Source organism: Scedosporium apiospermum, assembly GCF_000732125.1.
Source record: "Scedosporium apiospermum strain IHEM 14462 chromosome Unknown SEQ_SAPIO_0110, whole genome shotgun sequence".
Classification (NCBI taxonomy): domain Eukaryota; kingdom Fungi; phylum Ascomycota; class Sordariomycetes; order Microascales; family Microascaceae; genus Scedosporium; species Scedosporium apiospermum.
The window spans coordinates 904846-931800 of NW_015971811.1; the positions used below are offsets into that span (position 1 = coordinate 904846).

Here is a 26955-nt window from a genome sequence, read left to right on the forward strand (position 1 = left end):
TCTCGACTTGGAGGGGTGCGGCCGAGACCTGCCCAGTAAAGGCAGCCAGCCATCCGGGGTGGCAGAGGTCACTTTAGCACTGCGCTACGCTATCGAGTGTACATTCAGAGCAGAGACAATACGCATCAATTACTACTAGTGTACAATACTACAGTACTCCGTACGGAGATAATGCAGCCATGCCCTGCTCAATACAGCAGCAGTCAGTATCAACGTCCCAGCAAACCTGGAGGAATCAGGTGCTATTCCCAGAGCTTCGAGACGGATTGCCCCCCACAAATTCTCCAACATTCCTGCTGCACTTAGCCTACTCCAGCCAGATCCGGCCAGGCCAGCCCCGCGCTGGTCCAACGAAGCTGCTTGCTCCCCGAGTCCAGAAGCCGAGCTACCTCGCCCATTGTTCGACATGCGCAGGTCTCCAATATTACCTGCCCAGTAGCACAGCTGTGCCTCGTACACCTAAACCACAATAATACGGGGTAACAGGACGAAACCCCACAGCAGCCTGAATCGGCATCCCCAAAGCATGTCCCGTCCCATGAGCATGCCGAGGTTCATTCTAAACCCCCATCTCGCCCCATGCCCGATTGGTCGTTCGATGGGTTCGATGGGCTGCCTTCACATGCAAACTAACCCACAATTAGTGTAACCCTGTTCCTCCCTAGCCCGATGAGGTCATGGAGGGAGAAAGTGAAAAAAAAAGTATGTGAGGGATTCGATCGAAAGTGCTCCTTCTCCATCTCGGCTCACATGAATCGAACCTCGGGATGACTAAGGAGCGAAAGGAGCAAGAGGACGGCAACGGGAGAGGGAATAGAAGATCGGGAAATTCGAACAGTGGAACAGATGGCAGAATGGATCACGGGATGGAGCTGCCCATTTCAAATCAATTGATCAATGTGTTTAAAAAGTACGCAATTCCCGAGTATCGACGGATTTACGTCGTTGGAGAAGCAAGCACACGATCCCATCAGGACTCTTACATATACCCAGCTGCCGAGTAATTATTTGGCTGCGATTTTTATTTATTTATTTTATTTTATTTCTTTATTCGTTTGTGTTGTTTTAGTAACTACATCGATGCCAGCTTGACCAGCTAATGCTAATACAGTCTTCAATGTTTCTCCCCAGTCCGTTCTATAGCAGACTGCAATGGGTGCTCTATTTGTGAAGGCAACACGATTTGCGCCGTGGTGCTCGTCAGCTGCAATCACGAACTGCCGATTTTCCCAGCCCAGCCGCAAGAACCGTAAACTCCCCGGATCGGAGCCATGTAAACTACACTATCACTTCGTACTAATTCTCGTCAACCACCAAAAATGCCCCGCATCTGTAACCCCAGCGTCTCTCGTGCAAAGCATCTATGCCGGTCCTCGGCCTGGCGGGGTCGGCTCCCCCATCCCAACGCATCACTCCGACATCCGCTCACAAAACATCCCTCCCTCCTCCGGAACCTCCCCCGCCTCGCCGTCCCGGCACCAAACCCCCATAGATTCTACTCACCACCTCGGCCCCCAAAACCGCCGGAATCAACCATGTCCACCGCTCCTGCCCCGCCGTCCTTCACGGACGACAAATCCCCAACTTGTATAAGCTTCATCCTCAACCTCCTCCAAACCCACAACACCTCCTCGCGGCCCCTCATCATAGGCCTCAACGGTCTCCAAGGCGTGGGCAAAACAACCCTCGTAACAACCCTGTCCGAAACCCTCTCCTCGGGTCCCTCAAACATCCCGACCCTCGTCCTCTCCATCGACGACTTCTACCTCACCCATGCCGACCAACGGGCCCTAGCGACCTCCCACCCGTCCAACGCCCTCCTCCAACACCGCGGCGAGCCGGGAACTCACGACGTCGACCTCGCCCGCTCCGTCTTCGAGTCCCTCCTCGAAGGCCGCGAGACTCGCATCCCCTCCTACGACAAGGCCGCTTTCGAGGGCCGCGGTGACCGTCGCCCCGTCTCCGAGTGGCCCGTCGTAAATGCCCCCGGCGAGGAGAAGATCCGCCTGGTCATCTTGGAAGGATGGTGTGTCGGCTTTCGCAGCATCACGCCGGACGTCCTGAAGCAGAAGTGGGAAGGGCAGAGCCTCACGCTGAAGAATCACGCTCTCGAGGATCTCGCTTACGTCAATGATCAACTACGCGGTTATGATGCTCTAACGGACCTGTTGGACGGCTTTATCCATGTCGATGCCGAGGACCTGTCGTACGTGTATGCTTGGCGTCGGGAGCAGGAGGTCGCCTTAAGAGCTGAAAGGGGCACTGGAATGACGGATGAAGAGGTCGTCAAGTTCGTCGATGCGTATTATCCCGCCTACGAGCTCTACTGCGATGGTGTCAGGGCTGGGGTGCTCCCGGATAAGCCTAAACATCAGCTACGGCTCATCGTAGGGAGGGATAGAAAGGTAAAAGAAGTACAAATCATTTAATAGTAGCAACACAATTTATTCTTTTTTTTTATTCTCTCTTTCTCATTTATTATTCTGTTCATGCATTAGTTGTTTTGAAAAGAGATGCTGGCAAGCATAGCCCGTGAGAAGTATAAATAGAGAGTTAAAAGGGGGCAAGCAAGCGCAAGCCGTTTAAGAGTAGAAAGTAGTACATCAGATTCGATATCACTTCGTCCCTCCGTCTCGAACCTGGCAAGCCATGTCCCCTTTGGTAAATGGTCGTATTCCTCGTTACCTCAATTTTCCCATATCGGTTGTAGCCTCTCCTTCTCTAAGCTCATAGCGGTCCTGTATTGCCCTTTCTGGTCGCTGACTGTTCTCTCAGCTTAAGACGAGGGAAAAGGAAGAAAAGAGAAAACAGAAGGAAAAAAAAAAAAAAAAGGAAAAAAAAACAAAGCGGAGATGATTGCGACGAAGAAAGACAAGATCAATAGTACTTCATAAGCACACATGCGAGGCAAAGAGCCTCTTCTGTGAGGTAAAACAACCGTCATGAAACATGCGGGGCCAGGAAAATGTGCCCGAGTTTGGCTTGATCATCAGTCGTGAAATAATGCCATCATAATACACACAATACAAATTCGCAACCCGAGAAATAGGGAAAAGGAGATAGCCTCGACGAAAACGCTCGTGAGATCCCGCTTAGGAAATGCTTCTTTTGGAATGATGAACAAGGCAATGTAGAGAAAGACGAATTCATGAGATGGATAAAAAATAAAAGGATTCGCCAAAGCGTCCAGGGTTTTGAGGCGGGCCGAAAACTGTCGAGTTGCGTACTGGTTTAAAGCAAAGCCTTGGAGCTTTCCAGTCTTGACAAGCTACCACTCAATCTTCGCCGTCAGCCACGACTCTCAGACCGTTCTGCTTCATCTTATCGAGCTTCTTGTGAATAGACTCAGTCTTAAGCCGGACCGACTCTTCCCGATTGGCAATTTCTCGCTCGTACTTATCGACGACCGCTCGTCTCTGCTGCCTGTTTTCCTTCATCTGTTGTATGAGAGAGCCGAACTGCTCCAGGAACCAGTCGCCAGACCGCTCCCAGTCTGTTACCGACATTTGGGTGAAAAAGGTCTTCTGGTCGGCTTCCGGTTTCTTTTTATAGTACTCGAGCTTTCCCGTGAGGCTATCGCCTTCCAGACCTCGGGAAAGTGGCGGGGGGGTTTCTGCCGAGGGGTCATAATCGAAGGGTTGCTTCCGGAGCTCGGAGAATTTCATAGATGAGAGGGCATTGTCGTCATAATCGCAACTGTTTCGGCGTCGTTTTCTCCCGCGATCATCTCTGGTGGTAGTATAAGGAGGAAGAGAGCTCTCGAGAAGCTTCCTGGGCGGTTTCTTATCCTTGGCACGCGGCGTGATTTGATTTGCTGCTTCAATTCGTTCATACTCGTCCTCGTCCGAAAAGATGGGTGAAGCGCGGTTGGACGGCTCGTGCCTGGGCCTATCAGGTACACGGCGGGGATTCTCAAAGGAGGACGGCACGGCTCCCATCATTTCGTCTTCGTCGATAAGTTGGTTCACTGGGTGGCCCGCGTAAGACCCTCGGCCAAGCGCCTCTCTGACGGGGAGCTTGTTATGCTGTTGCTGTTGAGGCGGGCCTTGGGATTCAAGGGGGGGCGACTCGAAAGGGTTCTCGGGTATGTGGTTGCTAATGTGGTGAAGGTGGTGTTGTTGCGGTTGCTGCTGTGGCTGCTGTTGCTGGTCGTTGGGGATCGGTCTCACTTTCATCATTCCATCATTCCCTATTATAAACTCAGAGAAGTGAGAGCTCTGGTGGGGGTTCCACGCGGGGGGAGGCGCCAGAGCTTGGTGCATCTCTTCCTTGGGTGGTTGGAGGCGGCCATTGCGATTAGGATCAAGCTCGCTCGTGGGCGAATTGAATTCAGAGTCGGACAAGACGGAGGGAGCCCACAACGTGGCAGGACCTCCTCCGCCTACACGGTCGTTGGAGTTTGTCCTGGCACGTCTCATGGGAGGGGAGGCGCCGTGAGGCTGCGGAGGAGAGTGGTTCGTACCAGAATGGCTTCGGGTCATCTGGTGGTGGTTCACAGAGCCGAAACGTGTCGGCTTGGATACGGGGAGGGGAAGTCTAGCTCCATCGACGACGGCCTGGCGGGAGCTAAAAACCTGGGGTGTATCAGCGCGATTGGTGCCTCTACCACCAGACACGGGGACGCCATTGGAGGAGACTTCGGGGCCATTGGCCCGAGCATAGGCATGCATTGTGGGGATATTCGGGGTATCGAACGAAGTGGCTATAGGCATCGCATGGGAGGAGCCACCAATGGAGCTATCCGAGCTCGTAGAAGCCTCAGCGACAGAGACAGTGGCTGGCGGGGTGGCCGTGGCAGTCTCTGAGTGGGTAGAGTCGTAGGTTGTAGTCCCTGAGCTAGCAGCGGAAGCTCGTCGCTTACTTGGTCGAGGTTGGAGGGCACATAGGATACTGCTGAGTGGGCGGATGCGGGACGAAGGGGGCATGAAAAATAAGGAAGGAGCTTGAGCAATTCGCGGAGGCACCCGTTTCAATGGGTTGACGCCGAGTCTGCTTTCGATGTCAGCGGAGGAGGAGACCTTGTTTGGCAAGTCTAGTCGCTACACGTCAGGCAGGAATAATGATGCGAGATGTCCTAGGTGTGTTTTCGTTCGAGCATCGGGGTTGTCATTTCCTTGTTCCGTCAATCTCGTTCATTGATTGTTGCTCTTTCGGTTGTTGACAAGTTGAGTAGAGGTAATTTTCTTTTTGCGTTTTCCCAGTGCTCTGCGACTCGTTTTACGCGTCCGACGAAGAAAACGGCGTCTCGTAGTGGAGAAGGATGCAGCTATCCGCGGACAGGACCTTTTTGGCAAGGTTTGATTTGCGTGGTCTTTCTTCGTCTTATCGAGTCGAAAGTGCGGGAAACGCAAAGCAAACCACGACAACAAACAAAAGACGGTGGTATCTGGGTGTGGAGGAGAGTAAATACCATGACTTGTCAAGGCAGATGTCGACGTCTCCACTGGCACCCTAGCTTGGTGCCTGCGAATCGAGAGTCACTCGGTCAACAAGAGAATTGGAGAAGAGGAAAAGGGGGGCGAAATGGCTGGTTGGGTTGCGACAACTGGAGAGAAGCAGAAGGAAGCAAAGACCCTTTAATGTCGAGGTAGAAACCAATGGGAGCCGGCCCGATATGCAGGGTATTGGGGCAAGCAATGGGAATGGTCATTGGCAGAGTGGGCTGAGAAGTAGTGAAGCCTGCACGAAGTGGAAGAAGTGGGAACAATTTGAACTGAGGGACGTCGGACGTTGAGACGTTGGAGCAGGACGTTGACATTGGGCGCCATCGCGTCAAGGTAAGGCAGGTGCACTGGACCGTAGCGGCTTACTTTTTTGTCGGGCCCCAGAGCCGCGCCGTCTGGGTGCGTTTTGGTGTGAGTGGTGGATCGAGGTCATCGGGGTAGAGTGGGTGGGGGCACGACAGGCAAGGCCTGCATGAGTAATTTGAGCCTGCAGCGCTCTGCCAGCTGTCAATTGTCAGCATTGAACGAAACGACACTGGTCTGAATTTGGACGTCCAGTAGCCCCTAGAACTGGCTGTTTAGTGTCTCCTTAGTGGGGGGCTGTTGCCGCACAGCGGATCAGTGGTTAAAATCCTGTGCATGATTAGCGGCTTACACAGCGCCCTGCAGCGCGCCCATGCTGTGCGGCTCCACTAATACGTTTCAAGGTGATTCACCGACTTCAAGTTCAATCAATGTTAGCACGATTGTTCGACAAAATGTCTCTCCGAAGCCAATTGGAATTGATCAATGTATGCGTGGGACTTGACAGTTCTAATTCCCGCAGCTTGCCGCCAAAATGCCGCTCCATGTCTTGGGTGAAAGGCGGACCCGGGTCAATATCAACCACGATAACCTCTCACCGACGGATCAAATATCTCATCCGACACCCTCCATCGATCCATCCCTCCAAAGTCGCCTCATTGTCGTTACATCGAATAGATGACTGAGTTACATGGCTTCAAACGTCGCCTCGACTCTTAATACTAATGCCGACTTAACTACGGATCTGAATCCTGCTTGATGATTTGTTTCTGCATCACCGACTTAGAAAACCGCCCAATTGACGAATCTGGACCCAACCGTCCCCATGCATACAACCCTCCTTAACTGCTCCCCCTTGGAGCCCAACCTTTGACATCCTGCGGGCTTCAACCTATCAACGGAGTCGCCACTTGATATCGGTCCATGCCAACCACTCCAGTCCAACTCATGGACACCCTGGAGCGATCAGAGAATGGCAACGCAGCAGTATGGGAGAGGGGTGACAAGGCGAACAGAATCCTTTTCCCCACGAATGCACGACCGTTTGGCTTCGATGTGACATTATATGGCACAGACTATTTCATCGACGCACTCCTCTACTGACCACATTGAAGCCGTTTTTCCAAGACGGATGTCCGTGTAAGTTGCAGAACCATGGTATCGGACGACATGCCCCGGAACCTTCCGACCCTTCACCACTCGCGTCCACTTACACGCCAGCCGCCTGCCCATTACACCAACGACTTCTTCAAGAAGACCTGAGGGATAGTTACCTGCGGCAAGGAGGGGTCTGGCGGGTTCCAAGTGTATCCGACCTCCTTTCTACACACTACTTCATATCCTTGCCGTACATACCATTCCTCGTTAGACCTTAGAACCTGTACCAAGGTCATAAGTCAGCGATCACCGAACGAGGTTCCTTCATGTGAGAGCCTTCGACTTGGAAACTTACCGCCGGTATCTTGTGTCCGCGAACTTCGTAGATTAACCGCGTCATCAATGGGCTAAGCTGCATCTTCTTATCCATCGTGTCCAGGGCCGCCGTCCTCGCGTTCAGAGGTTCCCTCGTCAAGAACTTCTCCACAATGTTCATCACGTCCCTTCCCAATCCGAGATGCTGCATGGCAAAGGAGATGTAAAGGCTGGTGATCCAGGCCACTTCATCAGCTGGGAATCCGAGCTCTTTGTCCGTGGCTGGCCGGCGCTCGACGGCGATGTGGCCAATCGTATCGAAGTCTTGGTTCGTTGCCGTCCTCTCAAGTCCCAGGACTGATATGGACGAGTCCTTCAATAACTCCTTCTCCTAGTTGATTGTTGGCCATCTAGAGAACTTTTGAAGGGCAGTGCAGGCGGCACAAATCTAAATTGTCTTCCTTACCTCTGGGTACTTGATGCTGTGGTCTTCCATCAACTTGTCCCGTCCGGGAACTCCGTCCTGTAGAACCTGGAGCCACCAGTCTCAGTACCGTCCTGCCCTGACTCCGAGCCTCATGATCCTTGTTGCAATCTCCGACACCGAGCCCTCTCATGACCCGGGACACAACCTAGCATCAAGCCTTTGCGCGGGAATAAAAAAAAAAAAAGAGGGACTTACAAGCCAGAACAGCCCCTTCTCTCCCTTCTCGTGTTTAACCCTCCAAGCCTCGATTTCATCCTCGGCCCATCCACAGCCGATGCGCTGGTGGTACAGCCTCTTCGCGTGCGCATCACTTTTCCCATCAAAGGGGATGAGTCGCAGCTTTTCCGAGCAGAGGTCTTTCATCGTTTCTCACCTTGATGTATTTTATTGGGAGGGAGACTAATTGGTGTGCGAGTTTTGTCTGCCTCTTGTGATCAAGGGTGTAAAAGCCCTTAGTTCTCTCTCAGTGTGTCGTGTGTGAGTGAGTCACGAGGAAAAGGAGAAAAGGCCTCCTTAAAAGTCTATCGAGTTGAGTTACATCGAGCTTCTTTAAACTCGAACTCCGTAACGACGGCCATATGTCCCCCAAGGCGGTTGACAGATCTGGTCTAAATAAGAATACGAACTGGAAGTCCCCGTGCGACTTCGTAAAAACCCCAGCCAACCACCATCGCCAAATCCAATAAATTCCGGCGTCAATACAACCCCCTCACGCCCTTTCCCACGCCTTTCCACGGCTTATTCCAGGGCACGGATCTAAGTAAACGGGCGTCAAAGCCAGCGGAATTTCTGCGCCCTCGCATAGTTTACTGCATCCGAATGGGTGGTTCCTGGGGTCGTCGAGCCGAGAATATTCTGTAAAGCATAGCAGACTCACCGCACACGACGGCATCGCACACGCAACTCCATCCTTCTCCAGACCTTCCATTATTAATATCGGCGTCTAGCTTAAAAAGAAGTCCTCATCAGTTCTTTTCGTGGAATGAGCAGAAACCCCGCCAGATCCAACATCGATCCATCTCTCTTCTTTTTGCTCAGCGACTAATTCCGGACCCGACATCTCCGTTTCAAGCTTCCCCTCACCCCATCATGAGCCGTGCCATTGCTCCTGTCGCATGCCCCGATTCGTGATTGTTAAATATCCGCTGCCCAACCCCGATCTACAAGACGCCCAACCTCCAAACTCTCCTTTTTTATATCTTCCCCCTCCCTTCAATCAATATCTCCATGCATCATCGTTACCGTTACGCCATCATCGTGCTCGTACCTCGTTCCCCTTCTCGTTCATCTTCCCCACGATACCCTCGCCTCCAAGTTATACCGTAAAACTTTGTCCCCCCAGATAGCTTTAGACTCACCCATGCATATTGTTTTCGCAAATGCAAAAAGTTACTGCGCGGAATATTATTCCTGCTTCGCCTCCTCGAGAGCTCCCCTAATACCAAAGTTCTATCATCGAATCCCAGTTTATTCCCTTCACACAGCATTCGAATTATTATTTTTGGCGCCTCCGTCTGCTATTTCGTCTATCCCTCCCTTTGATATCTTTGCTTGTCCGGGTGGGTTCTCCTTGAAACTATGCATGGTTGCTTCACCCAACTCGTATTCATCCCATCGTGACTCTATCGGCCGTTTCTATCCATATATCAAGCGTTCTCGCGAAGAGAAAGGCCGAGCTGATACATCTTGGAAACTCGAATGCCACTGGCGTTGTATTATACGGCGAATAATATCCTCTTTGGAATGGGGTGATTCGATTTTCGATTCCTGCCTTCCTCGTCTCAAAAATACACTGGCGACCTTGTTTTTATGTCCTCCCATTTTTAATACCTTTTTCTCCCTTCTCTTTTATCCAGTGAACTGGAACCTCCCTCCGCTGAGTTGACCGAGTCCGTCGCGGGGCGCAACGTTTCTGCGGCGGTAACTATTCGTAAAATCCTGTAGAAGAGCCCTGACTTGCCTGATGTTGTTTGGGTCGTCCACCTGGAGCTTCTCCCTGATCTTGGCCATCAAGCGACTAGACTCGACGGGCGAAACGGTACCCTGAGGAAGCAGCTGGATAGTCCGCTCAACCCAGGTCGTAGTCTCCGCGGGGAGCAGCTTGAACATAGATAATAGGACGCCACTGCCATCCACGAAACAATCACTGGGGAACGTAATCATCATGCCCGCCATGACCTGCTTAATGAGACTCTCGCCACGTGTCGTAAGTAAATTCCTGACGATTCCGCGCAGCTGAACAGCTACATCCGCAGGTAACCCTTCACCGGTGGCCGGGTTATCACCTGCATATGAGATGAGATCCAAAAGGAAATGGAGTGTCGCCGATAGCGGATCCCGCTGCTCCAGTTGCAAGGCGTAGATGGCCGCGTCGAAGATTGGCGTAAGAAGCTCCGAAGGAACAAGCTTCTGAGGGTAATAGAGCAGCGCATCCACAAGCAGACGGAAGAAATCCTCAATGACGTCGGGCAACTCCTTTGGCTGCAAAGTCGCCATCTCACGGAGGAAGGTCGTCGCTTGGGCCTCAAAGAACTTGTAGATATTCTCGGTGATGCTAGGGTCCACTTGCTCTCGATCCTCGGAAAATTCGCGAAGAATAGCGGCCGTCACCCACAGGAAGCAACCTTCTTTCGACGCAACAAACCCGCTAGCGAGCTTATCTGCCATTGCAGGAAGAAGAGGAGTCATGGCGGTCCGGTAAGAGATCACCATGTGACGCCAGCATCGGCAGATGCGCTCGCAAATCGGAACGAACGTGATAAAGTTGTCCAGAATGTTGGCCAGGATGGGGAAAACCTCTTGCCAATATTTGACAGCCGGATTGTCGCCGGAACGAACGTATGGTTTGACGTTTTGAACAAACACCGTGATGAGTTGAACCTGGTCTAGATTGTGGAAGCCGTTAGTAACACCGTTCTGTTTCTTATGAAAATGTAATTCTGTTTGTCTTACCTGCGAGAGCCAGTTTGCCATCGTCGGTCGTCGCCTTGTATGCCTTGTCCACCACGCGCTGAACTAGAGGGTCGCAGTAGAGCTTGAGAAGCTTGTAGATTTCACCCTCCGGCTGAGCAGCCACCACGCTCGCGACGCCTTCCGTCATCTCTTCCTGGCTGACTTCAGGTAGTTTGTCCAGGATTTGGTTGTAAAAGGCGTGAAGCTCGAGCACCTGACCGCTGAGCAAGTCTCGGCAATCAGTACAAAAGTATTTGATGGCAACCGCCGCAGCTCTGATAATCTCCTTGGATTCGGTGTGGAAAGATGACGTGATGTACTGGAATTGGCGCTCAAAATATTCGGGATGTGCGGCGGTCCACTCGGTATACCGGCCCAGGACCATTATCGTCGCGAAGAGGAGCTTCTCGTGACTAGGGATCTGGACTAGCAGAGGCATAAGCTGAGGGAGAACAATGTTCTCGTCTTTGTCCACCATGCGGCCGAGGGCGCGCATAGCAAACAAGGGACCCTCTAGCTGCTGCCAATGGGGGACAGTCGTGCCAGACACCTGGCTAGCGTATTTTTGCAGCCAGAGTTGGATAGCCTGGAGAACCTTGGCGAGACATTCGGTTACACCCATAACCTCACACGCATCCTTCAGTGTATCCCCCATCTGATGCCTAAATTCTCTAAACTTTTCCTCTTGCTCGCGATCACCGTCGAACAGGTCCTGCTCGTTCGCGCTTTCGCTAGATGGGTACTCGAGGTGCTTCAGGAGGACATCTACGAGCTTGGAGTATACGTCGACCAGCTCAACACGGGACTGGATGTATCGCTCGATGACGAGATACTGTTTCAACTGGTACCAGAACTCAAAGGTGTGCTCGATGACTTCGCGGCCAGTATCCCTTGCCGCGCATTCAAGGACTGCCTCCACGAGAGGCCTGAACTCGCGAGGTTGCCGGACGATGGCGATCACCCAGGCCTCGGCCGCCACGGAGAATATCTTTGTGAGCGCCTTGAAGGTCTCGGCGTCCTCCTCGTCAGCCGCCTTCTTGATACGAGGCTGCAGAGCGATAACCCTCGGGAACAAGAGCTTGATGGTATCCAGGTTGTCGTCGACTTCGGCAGTTTCCCTAAATATTGAACATAGGCATTCAGCCGCCTCCTCCACCGCGGCATCTTCGTCAAGGCCACGGAAGAGGACGTCTAGTAGAGGTGAATTGACAATAGCGTTGAGAGGGACCTCACGAAGCCAAGAAGTGATGCATTCCATCAACTGCGGGTTCTGGGCGGCGGTAGCTGTGAGAGGGTTGCACTGTTAGCAACAGGCTCGGATTTAGTAAACCTGCGCGGCCCGAGGCTGACTTACGCGACGACTGGGCGTAGTTGATGAGAAGCTGTATAACCTGCTCAGCATTCCCTCCCAAAAGTTCCGACGTTCGTTGGCTAAGTTCCTCTTCCTGTTATTTCGGGATTAGACTCCAATGTCTTGTTGAAAATAGGCACCGAAAGTGTTGACGCGTTGGACGGCATGTGCATCTCGATATTGTAATTTTATCCACGTACAGTCAAGGTGATTTTGCGGCCTTCGATTACTTCTTCCGGGAGAACTCTGAGGAAGTCGAGAATGGAGGCATGGCTCTCGACGTTGTCACCAAGGGCTGAGACAACGGTGGAAAGCACATCTTTCCAATCCTTCATCTGTATGGCTAATATCGCCAGGCAAACGCAAAGCTGAACCCGAATGGGCTTCGGGCCGGCAGAGTAATGCTTGAGCAATAGGAGGACTTGCTGCTGGAGGGCGGGCAGCTCGGGCTCAGGCACCTGAGTAATAAGATCGTAGGTAATCTAAAACTCGCATACGGAGTCAGTAGATGCGACGCTAGTACTCGGAAAAGGCGGTGGGACAAACCTTGCCGCGTAGAGTGATGGCCGCAAAGAGCTTTGCTTCCGGCTCAGTCTCAGACTGTAGTATCCCAATCACGGTACCCCAAGCACCTTTCTGAACAGAAGTTAGTCGTCGGCAGGAGCAGATTACGTCCGGGAAGGGAGTTGTCGAACCGATTTTTGGAAGTTCTCAAGGAATTCGTGGGCTCGTTTCTTGGTCGCCTGGTGTTCTGATCCCCGCATCGTCGCCAGGGCAGCGAGGACGTCGGGGAGCGCGTATGACTCCTGCGCGCCGTTCGTCGCCATTATGTGCAGAAATGAGGTATCAAAGGTTCGCAAAAAAGAAAAAAAAGGGGGAATGGAAAGAAATACGGTCGCTATCGGAAAGGACCCGCGGGCGGCCCTGATGTCAAGAGTGGCGGGGAATGGGGTGAATCGAGGAGGAAGGAGTTGAGCTTAATTGGGCCAAGGTATGATAGTGGGGGGGAAGGCCAAACAATGCCTATTCGCAGCCTGGTTATTATCGCGTCGTAGTCGTAACTTCCTGAACGGTGAAAAACGCAGAATACGCTCTGACTCGAGACTTCCTTGTCCGAGATGAACGATTCGATGTCGTCTGGGGAGGTCTTGGGGAAGGGGTATTGATGTTAGGTTAGGGAGATAATTTCAGAGTCTCGAGAAACATTTTGGTAGACGTCAGATTGTTCGGCGGGGTCTTCTTCACAGGCGGCGTCACTGCGCAACCAGTGGCTCATCATACAAAATACAACAAGAAAGTACACTGTAAAAACCACCATGTTCAAATCGCCTCATTGATCCAAAGTGGGAAGACTAAACGTGCCGGTATCGGTTAAACAATTTTCCCACCACAGCAACCCATTTGCAACACGACGACCTAAGAAAATCAGGGAGCAATTGCTGATTTCGGCAGTCTTTTCGTCTATTCCTTCCATAGCAATCGATGAATGATATCTGACCCATAGCTCCTGACGCATCACCCTGAGCCCCAGCCCTTCCTGTTCTGTTCCTCCTGAAGATGGTCAGATCATCCCGCTACTTCTCACGTGTACAGACTCGGCATGCATCGTAAATTCTGTTGTACTGGGCGCTTTTGATGCGTCTTTAATGGCTCCGTTAAGAGCCGGGCAAACCGATCCCTGCGAGGGTTATGCCACTCTCGCGCACATTCCCCGACCCAACAAATCGTGGAATCCAGTCGGGATACCGTTGAATGAAAAGTTCTATTTCTACAGCTTGTCACCGATCTGAAAACTCCGTCTTTGAAGTCTTTATAACGCCGTCCCCCAATAAAACACCATGCGGAGGTTCATCCAGGGGACCGACAGGAATTCCCTCCTCCTCAGGATGCATCAGAAACTGCTCTTTGAGTGCCAGCGCATACAGGAGCACAGAGGGCCTTCCGGAATCATCCCTCAAACCGTAAACTTTGGAGTAGCGAGAGATGAAGTAGTCGTAGAAGCCCTTTCCGTGACCCAACCTCCTGATATGACCGGTTACCTCGTCATAGTCAAAAGCCACACCCGGCATCAGTATTAGGTCCAAACCCGGCAAGTCGGATTTCTCGTCTTCGGCACCCCCGCCCAGAATCCGATTCCGCTCGTTTACGGTGGCAGGGTCGATGCTGGGTATGCCCCATTTGTCTGGTTTGAGTGACTCATAGTCTGCAAGGCCTTTGAGCTGAACCATATCCATGACTCGAGTAGGTGAGTTCTTAGCCTCGAGGGCTGTCTTGTGGAGATATGGGACAAAGACTTGTTTCCCGCTCTGCAGCGCATCCCGAACAATGGCATCGGTCTGGATCTCACCACCCGGCATGGAGAGGAATATGCTTATGCGGGTCGCTTCTTTGTATGGTTTAAAGGATTTCAGGGCCTCAAACAGCACGCGACCTCATCTCAAGGTTAGTTAACCAAAGCATTAATGCAGGGCTTCATAGCAGATGCTCACTCTGAGTTGTCACGGATTCCTGTGAGAGCGTAGAGAGCTTCTGCTTCATCATGGCCCGAATCCGCTGCTTTGCGGCGACGAGCGGCGTCGCCATCTTGGCCGACGCTCCGATAAAATGCCGGTTTCGCTGCGCCGAAGGGATCCGTCTCAAAAGTCGAGGTCGGAATACCGTTATAGAAAGGGAGTGTAAATGGCTGGTGTCGTTTGTGTTCTTAGGCGGGGCATCCGCTTTTTTTTTTTCGGTCTCCTTTTGTGACTCCTCGGGGAAGTCTGAGCGGGACAAAGGTCACGGCGTATTGCCTCCGGAAATCCTCGGAGATGCATCAATTGATATCAAAATGACTGCTTGCTCACGACCTCGGTTGGATTGATGCCGTCCCCTTTCAAGTCGAAGAGAAAGAAGTAAGTAAAGGATATTGATGAGATATTCTAAAATTTATGGCAAGTACATACAATTACGCGACTACTTTTATCTACAGCATGTCCATCCTTACTTTAGGTCAAAGTTTCGATTTGCTCATGCGGCTCTCTGGATATAAGCAACGAGCAGCGTAGCAGCCCAACTCATTGTCCTTTTGATCTTTATCTAGTACAGAAACGCAGTACATCCATTTAACCCGCCCCCGCCCTTTCACATCTGATGCCTCGGCGTCTAATTTACATCCTCATTCCCGTCTCATCCCCCGTCTCATTCCATCCCAAGGCCTTTTCCATAGCACATGAATCTCACTCCATACTATAGAATCAATCATACAATAGCCCCAGTGTTCTTTAACTATTCGGTGTCCAGCTTTTGTGATTGACGCCAGGTGAGATATGTGCAGCAATATATCTGAGAGCGCGAGACGATGAAAGAGACACATCCAAGGTCTGAAATGATGCCACACGCATCTTTTCCGAGCCAAAGATCCAGCCATCCCCCGACGCGGAGTCTCTATGCCGAGCGCTCTGATGACCTGCCTCTGCTACAAGCAGCAACAGATTTACCTGCCGTCAACCAGCTATCCAAAACTTCAGGACGCATTGTACTGCCAGGGCTGAGAAGAACCTAGCCGGTTGCAGATGATCAGCTCGATTCCAGTTTCCGATTAAAGTTTGCCTGGTATGGCTTTCCTTCGTTGTCTGATTCCAAAGGAAGCGTGTGCTAAGGCTTAATTCTAAGTCGTCCTCTACGTTACCTTTGGTAGACAACGTCCTTCTGGTCCTCGTGATCGTAAAGAGTTGGAATTAGTGGAAAGCATTGACATTGAGCCAGGACGAAGACGATGACCCTTTCAAGAGTCTTTTGAAGCAACCTTCTGGGAATAAACTGTTAGACCAAGTGTCACTGATTCTTGGCTCCTTTTATCTTCGAGCCTCGTTTCGAAGTAGGATTTGACCTTCCTTGATAGGAACAGTTGTAGGGTACGATCTTTTAACCGTCAGATCTACAAGGAAGTTAGGGCAAAAGAAAACTAAGATAAAAGGTTAACCGGCTGCTTCAAACGTATGAACCGTATCTCAGCAATTCGTTTTACTAGAAAGATCCATCCAGGATGAGTCTCCCTAAATGGGCAACCTAGGCCTGCTCCACACCCACGATATCGTACCCTGCCTACGTGTCGCCTGTCAGGAGTCGGGAATTTGGCTCATGCCACTTTCACTGAGCTTGATAAATAGGCCTAGCCCTGAAGGAGCCTGAAATGGAAGCCATCCATATCAGTTTTTGCTTTCAAGCATGAGTTCCCTTGGCCGGACCGTGGTCAAGGTCGGTGAGGCAATCATCTCATGAAGGATTATCGGTTTGTAATCCGAGATGCTCATAACTGGGGGATTTTAACTACCCCAGGTACCAAAACGTAGAACATTCTAGCCTGTGAACATGATACCCCGGAAGGAAGAAGTAGAGGCAGAAGCAAATAGCCTAGAGAGAATCAGACACTCTGGCTCCTGCCACGAGTAAAGAGTGGGCGTCAACATCCAAGGACAAACAGGTAGACTAAATTGAAAGAGGTTGAGATTCCAAAAGTGGAAAGCAATGATGCCCCCGTGAAACTCGCCGCAACATCGAGCACTCATTGTTATATGGTCACGCCAAGAGTAATAATAATGCTGATATTCCACCTCAGAAGGCTTTTCTATCACTCTGTTGCAGGAGCACCAACGAGGTAGTCGAGGTTGGCTACTAAGTCACCAAGCGGAGAAACGGGAGTTGGGTAATAGAGTCCCATCCCAAACCAAAGTCACGAGTATGGTAAATGAACAGGGCTGAACGGTCTTGGTAGTGGCACGGATGACACACTTTCTAGGTAAGTTGATAGACTCACCGCTAAGCCCATATGATCTTTCCAGTTGCTTCAACCGACCTTGTCTAAAATGGGGTCTATGAACGCATAACTACTCGGACGACTGTTCGCCAAGGGCGCTGGTGCAACACTTATTGTGAGGATGAGAATTCGCCAAAAGGAAAAGAAGCGAAAGAAGGTCGGCGTGGACCATGTGATTAAAGAAATGACAAAACCCTGGGGCGAGGCGGCGCGGAAGCTCCTCGCCGGAGGCGGTCAAGGTGTTGGTCACATCATCAAGGTCAGTTAGCGCACCAAGCACGGCAGAGCAAAGTCTTAGTGTCGCCTCGCTCGGATGAGATATATTGTCGTTCACATCGTCGAGTTCCAACAGCGTCGAGTCTCCAACTGAACAATTTAGAGGGTATCCCCATCGTCGGATCAAAGCTCATGGCCGACGACATGGTAGCCGCTATTGCAGCTACTGAGAGGGTTCCCAATGAAGCATTCACTGGTATAAGTATTTGGTATTTGGTAAGTGAGTGCTGTATACCAGGTTAGTAATCCTCGGGGGTTGAAGCGTAATCAGCAGGATCGGGTACGAAAAACTGGTATCTCGACCGAACGAGGTTTCAGTTCCCAGTTTCACCTGATGGTATCGTGGGTCAAATGTGGGCAACCACCACACTCCATCCTCGCAATGGCTGGCGGGTCGAAGGTTAGTTTAGCTCCGAAGGAGCGTACTTTTGGTTATGCTGCTTAATCCTTCTTTATTAGGCAGCCGCAATCATAATCCGATGAATGCATTACGTCTTCATACGTCAATGAAGCGGGAGTGTACGGAGTAGTTTTGAGACTAATGCATGTGTACTTGTAGCGTATCTCGATAATGTGAGGATTGCAGAATGTAGACCCAAAATTCAGCAGCCAAATGTTCTGACGGCGACGTCAATCTTTACCAAGACTCCGGGATCATACGTGTTTTGTAAGAGGGTAGCTGTTCTCTACGATTCTCAAATCTCGTCAGTCTCGTCCTGAGCAGAAATGAAGAGGGATTTGGCAGGATCAAGACAACGACCGAGCCCAGTTACAACTTGCTTGACCACCATCAAGGCAGCGGGTTGAGGAGTGTGATGCCCCTCGGCTGGCCGAGATTCCATGCCCCGTCAGCGTACCCGCCCTCCGCCAATAACAAGATGGGTATTCCTAATCAACAGGACTGCTGTGTGGTCATGTTTGCTTCTTTTTACCCGTGTCTCGTGCAACGTGAGCGAACCCGTCTTTTACCCTCCTTTTCTGTGTTGACTTGTTTCATGGCCGAAGGGAAGAGACGGGGGTATTGGACAGGGGAGAGATGAGCCCAACATACTTTTTGGGAAGCAAAACGCATAAATCAAGATGAGATTGATAAAGAGATCGATAATTGTAGAACGGGGGGAACTGTACGACATCCTTGAAGTTCCCTCAACAACCCGGATTCCATACCGGGCTCGGGCTAGACCCTGCTGCAAGCATTGATGGTTTACATGCGTTTGGGAGTATGCGGTCAGGTCGGCCAGCGTCCTGCGCATTTCCTGGCCGGTGACTCCCTCGGTATGCCTTCTGCGTTGCAGGAGGAGTGCAAGGACATTACTGCTGGACACTCCCTCGTCTAGGTATGATCCTATCCGCATTTGATTAGGGATACAGGCGAAGTGCGAGGTGTTGGGTACTTTGTGAACACCATAGAAATCAACGTTCGAGTTGTATCCTTGTACATCTACTTTTCTGAGCATAAAGCAACTTGATGTTGAATACTTCGCAGTCCCTTGGATGTGATGAGACCTCGGGTGATCAGCATTGCCAGCGAGATCCCGTCTTGGTTGCTGTGGGGCACCATAATCCCAGGCAAAATTCCTCCAAGCACCAAGTCGAAGCGCAGACCTCATTGATTCCAATATCAATCGATGATTGATTGATTGATTGATTGATTGATTGATTGATTGATAGCCAGCAATGCACATCAGTGACGGGGGCCTACTCGGTGCTTCATCTAGAACATCAAGTACCGGGCGTGAACATTGGTCAATCACAGCATCGATGATAAAAGTACTTACCTTGATACGTTGGAAGACAGCACCAAAACTGAGACCTCAAGCACCGCCATGACTTCACCTGCTAACCTCAATGCTCATTACTGCCCCTCATGATCCCTTCGCAACCCCATGCTCTGAACAACACTGACACTAAATTGATCGATGCTCGAAAGACCGTGCTGGCATGGAGTGGTCTCGGATCAATTCTAGCAGGGATTGTTTCCGCCCGCTGCCAAGCCCGTGCTGTCCCGCTACTACTGAGCTGTTGCATCCCATGATGTTGGCGTCTTGGAGACTCTGGGGTCCTGATTCAACCATGGATGCCCTGTCCAATTGATCCTCTGGCAAATAACCGGGGCTATCAATCTCAAATCCTACACTTGATCCCTTGATCACCACATCCACAATCCACATCCGTTACCACTCACTGCCCAGTCCATATTACTCCGTACTTCGCACGCATTCGTTTCTCTTAGTCCGAAGTACTCATACACTATATGACACTGCGCTACTTCGTAATTACGAAGCACGAATATTATTGCCTGTGGTTCAGACTTCCTGCTTCGGCACCCCAACCCGTCTTTGATCCTTGTTTGTTGCAGGCATCAAGTCAATCTCTTGCTTCTTGGCTCAGTGTACCCGTCTTATATTGTCACCTGCCCCATCCGGGGCTGTCCCTAACTGTAGCAATCCACATCGAGCCGATCCGCAGCCGCGTTTTGTTTGTTAGCACCAATCCAAGTTGTCAACGGCCAAAGTCTCCACTCCATTGACGAAGTATTTCCGGCCACGGCGCAAGAAAAATCTCTGTTCATCAACTGGGCCCTCACTTGGCCCCTCTTCTATACACCCCCCAACGTCGTACTACTTGCAACCACGTCCCTTTTCCCGCACGTATTATTATTACAAGTTTCTCCACGCCTCATCTCCGTCCTGCGCGCTTCGCGGGAGGGGCTAAGCTGCAGATGACATGACCGGATTCTGAATGGATCGTCTTGTTGCTTGGATTGCCGAAACAAGCGACGGCTATGGGACATGGATGGACCTGGCCTGTTGATTAAGGGTGCCTGCCTGATGCCCAGTCCAGTCACCGCCTGCGCAGCCCGCCGCACAATCTGACATTCTTACTGGGGACCCCCCACACCAAACTCGCCCACTTACCCACGCCGCCGTGAGGTGCATTCAGCACCCTCCACACACGCCACGGACAGCTTCTCCCAGTCCACCCGAGGCTTCGAGTTGTGCCCTGCACACACCCCCCTCACCCCCCGACCTGCTACCAGGGGCTCGCTCGTTATTGGCACCATGTCTTCCGGCCGGAGGAGGGAACAAGGTAGCAGTCCCGATCAACCGGATTCCGGTGACTCTTCTCACTTCTCTCCCAGTCAAGGCGATGTTCCTCTGCAGCCCTTAACACGAGGCAGCTCCTCCGTTTCCGTTCGAGTCCCAGACCCTCAGGCAGGGTCCTCCTCCGATCAGCCCCATCCGCCCTCCCTTAACAACGACCTATTCCCCGAGGACGCCGCCCTCGCCGTCGCCGACCCCTACGACTCCCAGAGCTCCTCCTGCACCAACCATGAGCTATACACCCCGAGCCTCTCCCTCAGTTGCGACAGTCCCTCAAACGTTTCCGCGAGACCCGACCTACCGATGCCTCTCCGGTCCCCCTTCCTCCGGTCCGGCCAGCCGCACCCCATCTCGTACGGGTCGGTAGTGCCGAGTCCGAGTCGAGAGATTTCGCCCATGGGCAGTGATGCGGAAGCCGCTAACTCCCATGCCCTTAACAACGTCTCCGAGAACGGTACTACACTCGCACGACGTCCGTCGCTATCTGGGCCGCCACAAGGCTCGCCTCCACTATCCCGCGCACTGGACAGTGCAGTTCTAGTTACGGGCATGGACGGCCGATTCGCCGTCCCCGATGCAGCTGTCTCCACGGGCATTCTCGAGGATGCTAAGTCGACGTACGGCAGCAGCGCTGCGAATACCTCCTATGCCGAGACCGGTAGTGAAATGGAGGAGTTGGATGGCACCATTGAGAATGAAGAGGAAGACGAAGACCTGAATCCGATCGATAACTCCTCCCACGATGCCGTGCGCGCCTCTGTTTCGCCCATAGACAATACTACTTTGTCCATAAATACCCCTAGGATGTGGGCCCTCTCCATCCTATTCTCTTTCCTCGGATCCTCTACAAATCTCTTCTTCTCCCTCAGATACCCAAGCGTTGCTATAACCCCAGTTATTGCTTTATTATTAGTACACCCCCTAGGTCATATATGGGATTATCTCCTGAAACGAGATGGTGACCCCGTCGATGAGTTCGTGGACGGAGTACGGCGGGGCAGCATATTGAACTCTCCCGAGGATATCAGCCATAGGAATCGATCGAGATGGGAAAGGTTGCGGTTATGGCTCGCCCAAGGCCGTTGGAACGAGAAGGAGCACACCTGCGTATACGTCAGTAGCAATGTCGCATTCGGCTTCGCTTTCGCTACGGATGTCATCGTCGAGCAGCATAAGTTCTATGGGCAGGACGTAACGATCATGTATCAGCTGCTCCTAATTATATCGACCCAGATGCTAGGCTACACCTTTGCCGGCATAACGAGACGCTTCCTCGTCCGACCCAGCGGAATGATCTGGCCCGCGACGCTCATGTCGGCGGCCATGTTTTCAACTCTCCATAAAGAGGACAATAAGCCAGCTAACGGATGGACGATAAGCCGGTGGCAGTTCTTTCTAGTCGTGTGGCTCTCTGCTTTCCTCTTCTATTTCTTACCGGGGCTCCTATTTCCAGCTCTGAGCTACTTTAATGTTCTCACGTGGTTCGCGCCCGACAACGTGGTCGTCGCCAACCTTTTCGGCGTCGTTTCCGGCTTGGGCCTGTTCCCCGTGACATTCGACTGGGCTCAGGTCACTTATATCGGCTCCCCTTTGCTCGTTCCCTTCTGGGCTGCGGTGAACGTCGTGGGTGGCTTGGCGATCGTTATGTGGATTATCGCTCCACTGGCATACTACAGCAACGTCTATTTTTCCTCATACATGCCCATCCTCTCCGCCTCCGTCTTTGACAACAAGGGCAAGATCTACGACGTCACGAAAATTTTGACGCCGGATTTCCTCTTTGACCGTGAGGCGTACAGCAATTACAGTCGGGTATTCCTCCCCATCACCTATGTTTTGAGCTATGGTGTCCAGTTTGCCGGCCTTGCGGCTCTCTTGACGCACACATTTTGCTGGTATGGCAAGGATATGTGGATGACGTGGAAGAATGCCCTTAAAGAAGCCAAGGAAGGCGACAAGCCTGTGTACCAACCTATCCCCGGCTCAACCGATAATATTTCTGGAGGGTCTGGGAGTGCTACGCCTCGCGAGGGGCTTTCGAGAACTACGACGGGGACTTTCGAGGGTATGCTCGGCAAGGAGGACGTGCATAATCGGTTGATGAAGAGGTACAAAGATGCGCCACTTAGCTGGTACCTCATGACGTTTGCGTCCATGACGGCTATTGGCATCTTTATCGTCGAATAGTGAGTCTTGTGCTTCCCGTTATCTTGCATAGCAGCCGTGTGTGACTACCAATTATTTGACCATGTCTGACTCTCATACGGCTAGTTACCCTATTCATCTGCCGTGGTATGGATTGCTCCTAGCGCTCGGCATTTGCGCCATCTTCTTCATCCCGAACGGCATCATCATGGCCGTCACGAACCAACATAGCAGCATTTACCTAATCTGCCAGCTGGTCTGCGGAAGCGTTTTCCCCGGTCGACCCATCGCCAACATGGTCTTCGTAACCTACGGATACATCTCATCCGCGCAGGGTATCAAGTTCGCCTCCGATCTAAAACTCGGCCACTACATGAAGATCCCGCCCCGAATCCTCTTCATGGTCCAGATGGTGGCCACGCTAGTCTCGTCGTTCACCCAGATCGGCGTCTTAAACTGGATGTTCGCCAACGTCCACGGCCTCTGCACGCCGGAAGCCATCAACGGGTTCACGTGCCCCCTAGCCAGGGTCCACTTCAACGGCTCCATCCTCTGGGGCGTCGTTGGGCCGGGGGAGTTCTTTGGCCCCAACGCCCTGTACAGGTCGCTGGTCTGGTTCTTCCTGATCGGCGCCATCCTCCCCATCCCGCTCTGGCTTTATAGCCGGAACAAGAAACACAGCATCCTGAGGAAGGTTAACTTCCCCGTCATCTTCGGAACCATGAGCTGGATCCCACCCGCCACGGGCCTCAACTTTTCCGTGTGGGCCCTCGTCTGCTTCGTCTTCAACTACCTCATCAAGAGGCGCGCGAACGCCTGGTGGTCGAAGTATACTATGACACTGAGCGCCGCGCTCGACTCGGGTCTGGCGTTCGGCATTGTAGTCGTCTTCTTCGGGTTTATCTATCCCGGGTGGACGAAGGGATTTAAGTGGTGGGGCACCGAGGTGTATAAGCAGGGATGTGACTGGAGGGCCTGCCCTTACCAGGACGTTCCTGAAGGAGGGAGGTTTGGTCCCGATACATGGTAATCCAGATAGCTATACACCTCTTGTGTATATTTCTCCTTACGTATTCTACGGTGGCGGCGTGTAAAGTCGCCCTCGCCTGGACTTCAATCCGATGAAGTCTGGCAGAGAGCCACTGCTGGCTGACCTACAAATGATTCGCAGGATTGGGGACAGAAGGAAGCCCGTCCCCAATTTCTTCCTCACATGAGCACTTGCGAGGGCACACTCGCTTTAGCATCATCATTATTCACATTCACATTCACCAGACATAGAACTCCACAGGATATTTAGCGGGTGGTTATTTTTGCATGGGAGGTACTATTGATGAGGGAGGTTCCCTCCTTGGTTAGCGTTAGGGTCAGGATACGGTTGATAATGACTTGGCTACATTTTGCTAGCATCTGGCATGGGCGTCGCCCTTATTGGGCCGTATATTTGGGAGATGGATGGAATATTGTCCTTATTTTGCTTCCTCCCCGCAACTACGCATGTAAATAGACTACGTATACCAAGGCGTATTGTCTTGCCTTTCCACCAATCCCGTGTTCAGTGCTCCGCCGGAGCGAAAGGATGACGAGATGTCCTGTAAGATCTTACGCTGAGCCTCGCGGTGAACCTGACATTCGTAAGACTGTCTGACTGCATCTTGCAGGATGCCATCTCGATGTCTTATATCCTTGATCGGGAACCGAGACTTGTATCCGGCATGTAAGACAAAACCACAGGGTGAGTAGTGTGACGAAATTCCTATTCCGGACCTGAAGAGGATTCATGAAAATGTTTTGAGATTGTCATTATCTTAAAAAAAAAAAAAAAAATGTCTCTCATCTAGAGGAGGAACAAATGTATGAGAAATAAGTGTAGCTATTTTGATACAGCTATAAACCATCAAGATGAGAGAGAAAAAAGACAAAACTCCAACACACCCAGACTTGTACATGAAACGCATTTCCCAGAGTAAAACAAAATCAGTCTACGCTTACTCCCCGTATGACTTTGCGAGACGACCAAAAAACAAGAAAAGGCTATATATACTCGAAGATGGAAGACAGTGATAAACCCTCCGCCGTAAAAAATTAAGAAAAAATAGTAAAAAAAAAAAAAAAAAAAAAAAAAAAGAGGTCCTTTCGCTTTTCGTTCAAAAACCGTTTAATTCTCGCCAGGAAGAGCTTCCCAGATCAAGACGACAACGTAATCGGAGCCAGCCTTGTCCTCGTTTCTCCTCCCATCGGTGTACACGCCGGGGTCACCACGTCTCCGGACGTAAGCCTGCCACACCTCACCCGTCGCAGGATCCGTCCTCGCGTCGGCGAATTTCCAAACGCGCCTGCTCCCAGCCCACGTAGTGACGCTCCACTCGCGGGGATCGCGGCCCTCATCATCCACAGCGAGGTTCGTGTTCAGGGGCAAGGTAGCGGCGGCGCGGGCCTCGAAATCGGGGGATGACACGGCGTCGCTTCCGAGGAAGGCGGTGTCCTGACCATCCGGATAATGCGAGAGTGTATACCCGTTGACGAGGACCCAGTCGTCTGCGAAGCGGTAGCGCTGGAGGAAGGTGGACGGGTTGAGGTGGGGATGGAGCGCGGTGGCCTTGCCAGGGTCGAGGAGGTGGCGGTTGCGGGGGCGATGGAGGGTGAGCGGGGCAATGCCGAGATCGTAGTTGAAGAAGTAGTGGCCGAAGATTTCGTCGGAGGGGAGGTAGAAGCTCGGGAGGACGTGCATGGTGAGCTTGGTGTAGTTGGAAACGCAGTCGTAGACTAGGTGGTCCCATTGGCTGACGTAGCCCTGCAGGGGATCCTTGGTGTCCTGGGCCCTCAGGCACGGGAGCTGCGCGATCTTGGTCGCCGCCGGAGGGGTGAGGAAAATGGCGCCTCCGCCGTACGTCACCGTCTCGTCCGGGTCGGCTACCCAATCGGCTCGCTCGCTGGGGAGACCGATGTAGTGCTCTTCCTCGTGGTTGTACTTTTTCAGGCGCTCGACTAGCTGAGACATGTCAGGGAAGAAGATGTCGTCATCGACGACGGCGAGATAGCGTTTCTCGCCGGAGTTCTCGAAGCCCTTTGCCGACTCGCGGATGGCGAGGTGTTCGATGAGGTCAAAGTACCTAGTCGGGCTGTCGGCGGCATCATCCGAAGTCACTATGGCGTCGATGCCTACGTCCTCGAGCTTCCGCTTGATGGTCCTAACCTCATGATCGGTACCGAGACGCAAAGTCAGGACGAGCGAGGCTCCATTACTGCTCCCCTTGCCGTCGGTGAGCCACCTCGTCCAGTCGAGAATAAGAGCGTCGTCCTGGCGGATGATCCTATCATACGAAGACGAAATGCCAAACAGGAGATTTGAAGCGTCCACATCAACCTGCTTCGTGCCCTTGGCGATGGGGACTTGGACAGTATGCTCAGCATTCAACCGGAGGTTGTACGAGTCGGTCCGGACGCCCCGGAAGCCATTGTGCATGAAGTTCGCCTCGACGTCGGTCATGGTAGGCCTCGAATCGTTGAGATGCGGTTTTATCCGCACCGAGTAGTATCGGACATCCTTGGGGATGGCATGTCGGTCGACGAGCTCGTCGAGCCAGGTGGCCTCCGCTGAGGTCCGGGAGAGGAAAATGTCTGTGATGGGCCGTGGCGGCCTGTTGTCGGTATAGTCGTATATGCTTGGGAGGGGATTCGTCTCGGGGGAGGTTCGGGTGAGGAAGAAAACGACGAGGATGATGATTGCGAGGACGGCATGGACGGGGCGGATGCGTCGTGGAGTCGCGCGGGAGAAGAAGGCCGCCAGGGCTGGCGGGAATGTGATCAAGGGTTTGGACATGGCGCACGACACAGGAGAGAGGTGTCTATTAGGAATAAAAAAAAATAAAAATAAAAATAAAATAAAAGCTGTAAGATAAAAAGGAGGAGAGCCCAAGGAGGAGGAAGAGAAGAGGGTTGAAAGCTAGCGAGCGTGGGTGTCGGATTATAACAATTTCATCGAGCAATGGTTAAAGCGAAAGAATAAGAAGCATAAGCAGAGCAAGTAAAAAGCAAAGAGAGCAATGGAATTAAGGGTCGTTCTGGATCGTGAGTCGAGGAGGTAAGAGACTACTTTAGTATCATGACGAAGTTGAAGCAGTCGGGACGGACGGCGTCAATCGCGGAAAGACGAGGCCGATCAGATAGGGCCAAATCCAAGACGACAGGGGTTTAAAGAAGGAAGAAAGGGGGAAAAGAAAAGGGAAAAGGAAAAAAGATTTTCTAGGCTTGTCGTCGAAACGAAGGTGTCACACAATACACAATACAAGACACGATGATTGTGGGGGAAGAGGACGGAGGATAAAAATGGAGGATAATGGAGGGGAGGCTTTTATCAGGACATTGGATCTGACCGTGTTCCCGAAGTTTTTCTCGGATTTTCTTATTTTTTCCCCTTCCCACTTTGGATGCAGGATTGTCCTTTTTCGCCTTTTCTTGGTTTCTTGACCCATCAAAATCCCAGCTCCTCGCGTGCTCATGGAATCGATTAAGGTGCAGGCTATCACCACTTAGGAAAGCCAAGTCACTGGCCCTTTTCTCGGCCGGTAAAATACAACTCCGCATGTGTGGAGTACCTACTATTTGTTGTACTGTGCTAAGTACTGGGTACCTTCTGCATCTTAAAAGGACCCGCAATCGACGGTACAATTGGACGCGACATG

At 51.9% G+C, this 26955-nt stretch overlaps 4 protein-coding genes and 3 pseudogenes across 4 annotated transcripts; 2 read left to right on the forward strand and 5 right to left on the reverse strand.

Annotated features, from left to right (window-relative positions):
* Positions 1-1535: 1535 nt before the first annotated feature.
* On the forward strand, positions 1536-2429 carry SAPIO_CDS7201 (annotated as a pseudogene; the record flags this gene model as incomplete).
* Positions 2430-3275: 846 nt separating this feature from the next.
* SAPIO_CDS7202 lies at positions 3276-4925 on the reverse strand (annotated as a pseudogene; the record flags this gene model as incomplete).
* A 2092-nt stretch (positions 4926-7017) lies between these two features.
* Positions 7018-8010, reverse strand: SAPIO_CDS7203 (uncharacterized protein; the record flags this gene model as incomplete). The annotated part of the gene is made up of 5 exons (XM_016789104.1): positions 7018-7021; positions 7104-7126; positions 7201-7551; positions 7627-7692; positions 7843-8010. The coding sequence occupies 5 exons, from the start codon at positions 8008-8010 to the stop codon at positions 7018-7020; spliced, it is 612 nt and encodes a 203-aa protein (XP_016640931.1).
* A 1485-nt stretch (positions 8011-9495) lies between these two features.
* SAPIO_CDS7204 (Karyopherin) lies at positions 9496-12777 on the reverse strand (the record flags this gene model as incomplete). The annotated part of the gene is made up of 6 exons (XM_016789105.1): positions 9496-10532; positions 10600-11883; positions 11954-12044; positions 12151-12432; positions 12497-12586; positions 12646-12777. The coding sequence occupies 6 exons, from the start codon at positions 12775-12777 to the stop codon at positions 9496-9498; spliced, it is 2916 nt and encodes a 971-aa protein (XP_016640932.1).
* Positions 12778-13728: 951 nt separating this feature from the next.
* On the reverse strand, positions 13729-14533 carry SAPIO_CDS7205 (5-formyltetrahydrofolate cyclo-ligase; the record flags this gene model as incomplete). The annotated part of the gene is made up of 2 exons (XM_016789106.1): positions 13729-14381; positions 14440-14533. The coding sequence occupies 2 exons, from the start codon at positions 14531-14533 to the stop codon at positions 13729-13731; spliced, it is 747 nt and encodes a 248-aa protein (XP_016640933.1).
* A 5550-nt stretch (positions 14534-20083) lies between these two features.
* On the forward strand, positions 20084-23300 carry SAPIO_CDS7206 (OPT oligopeptide transporter; the record flags this gene model as incomplete). Its single annotated transcript, XM_016789107.1, has 2 exons — positions 20084-22311; positions 22397-23300. 2 exons carry the CDS (start codon positions 20084-20086, stop codon positions 23298-23300), a joined length of 3132 nt encoding a protein of 1043 aa, XP_016640934.1.
* A 1128-nt stretch (positions 23301-24428) lies between these two features.
* Positions 24429-26093, reverse strand: SAPIO_CDS7207 (annotated as a pseudogene; the record flags this gene model as incomplete).
* Between the last annotated feature and the right edge of the window lie 862 nt (positions 26094-26955).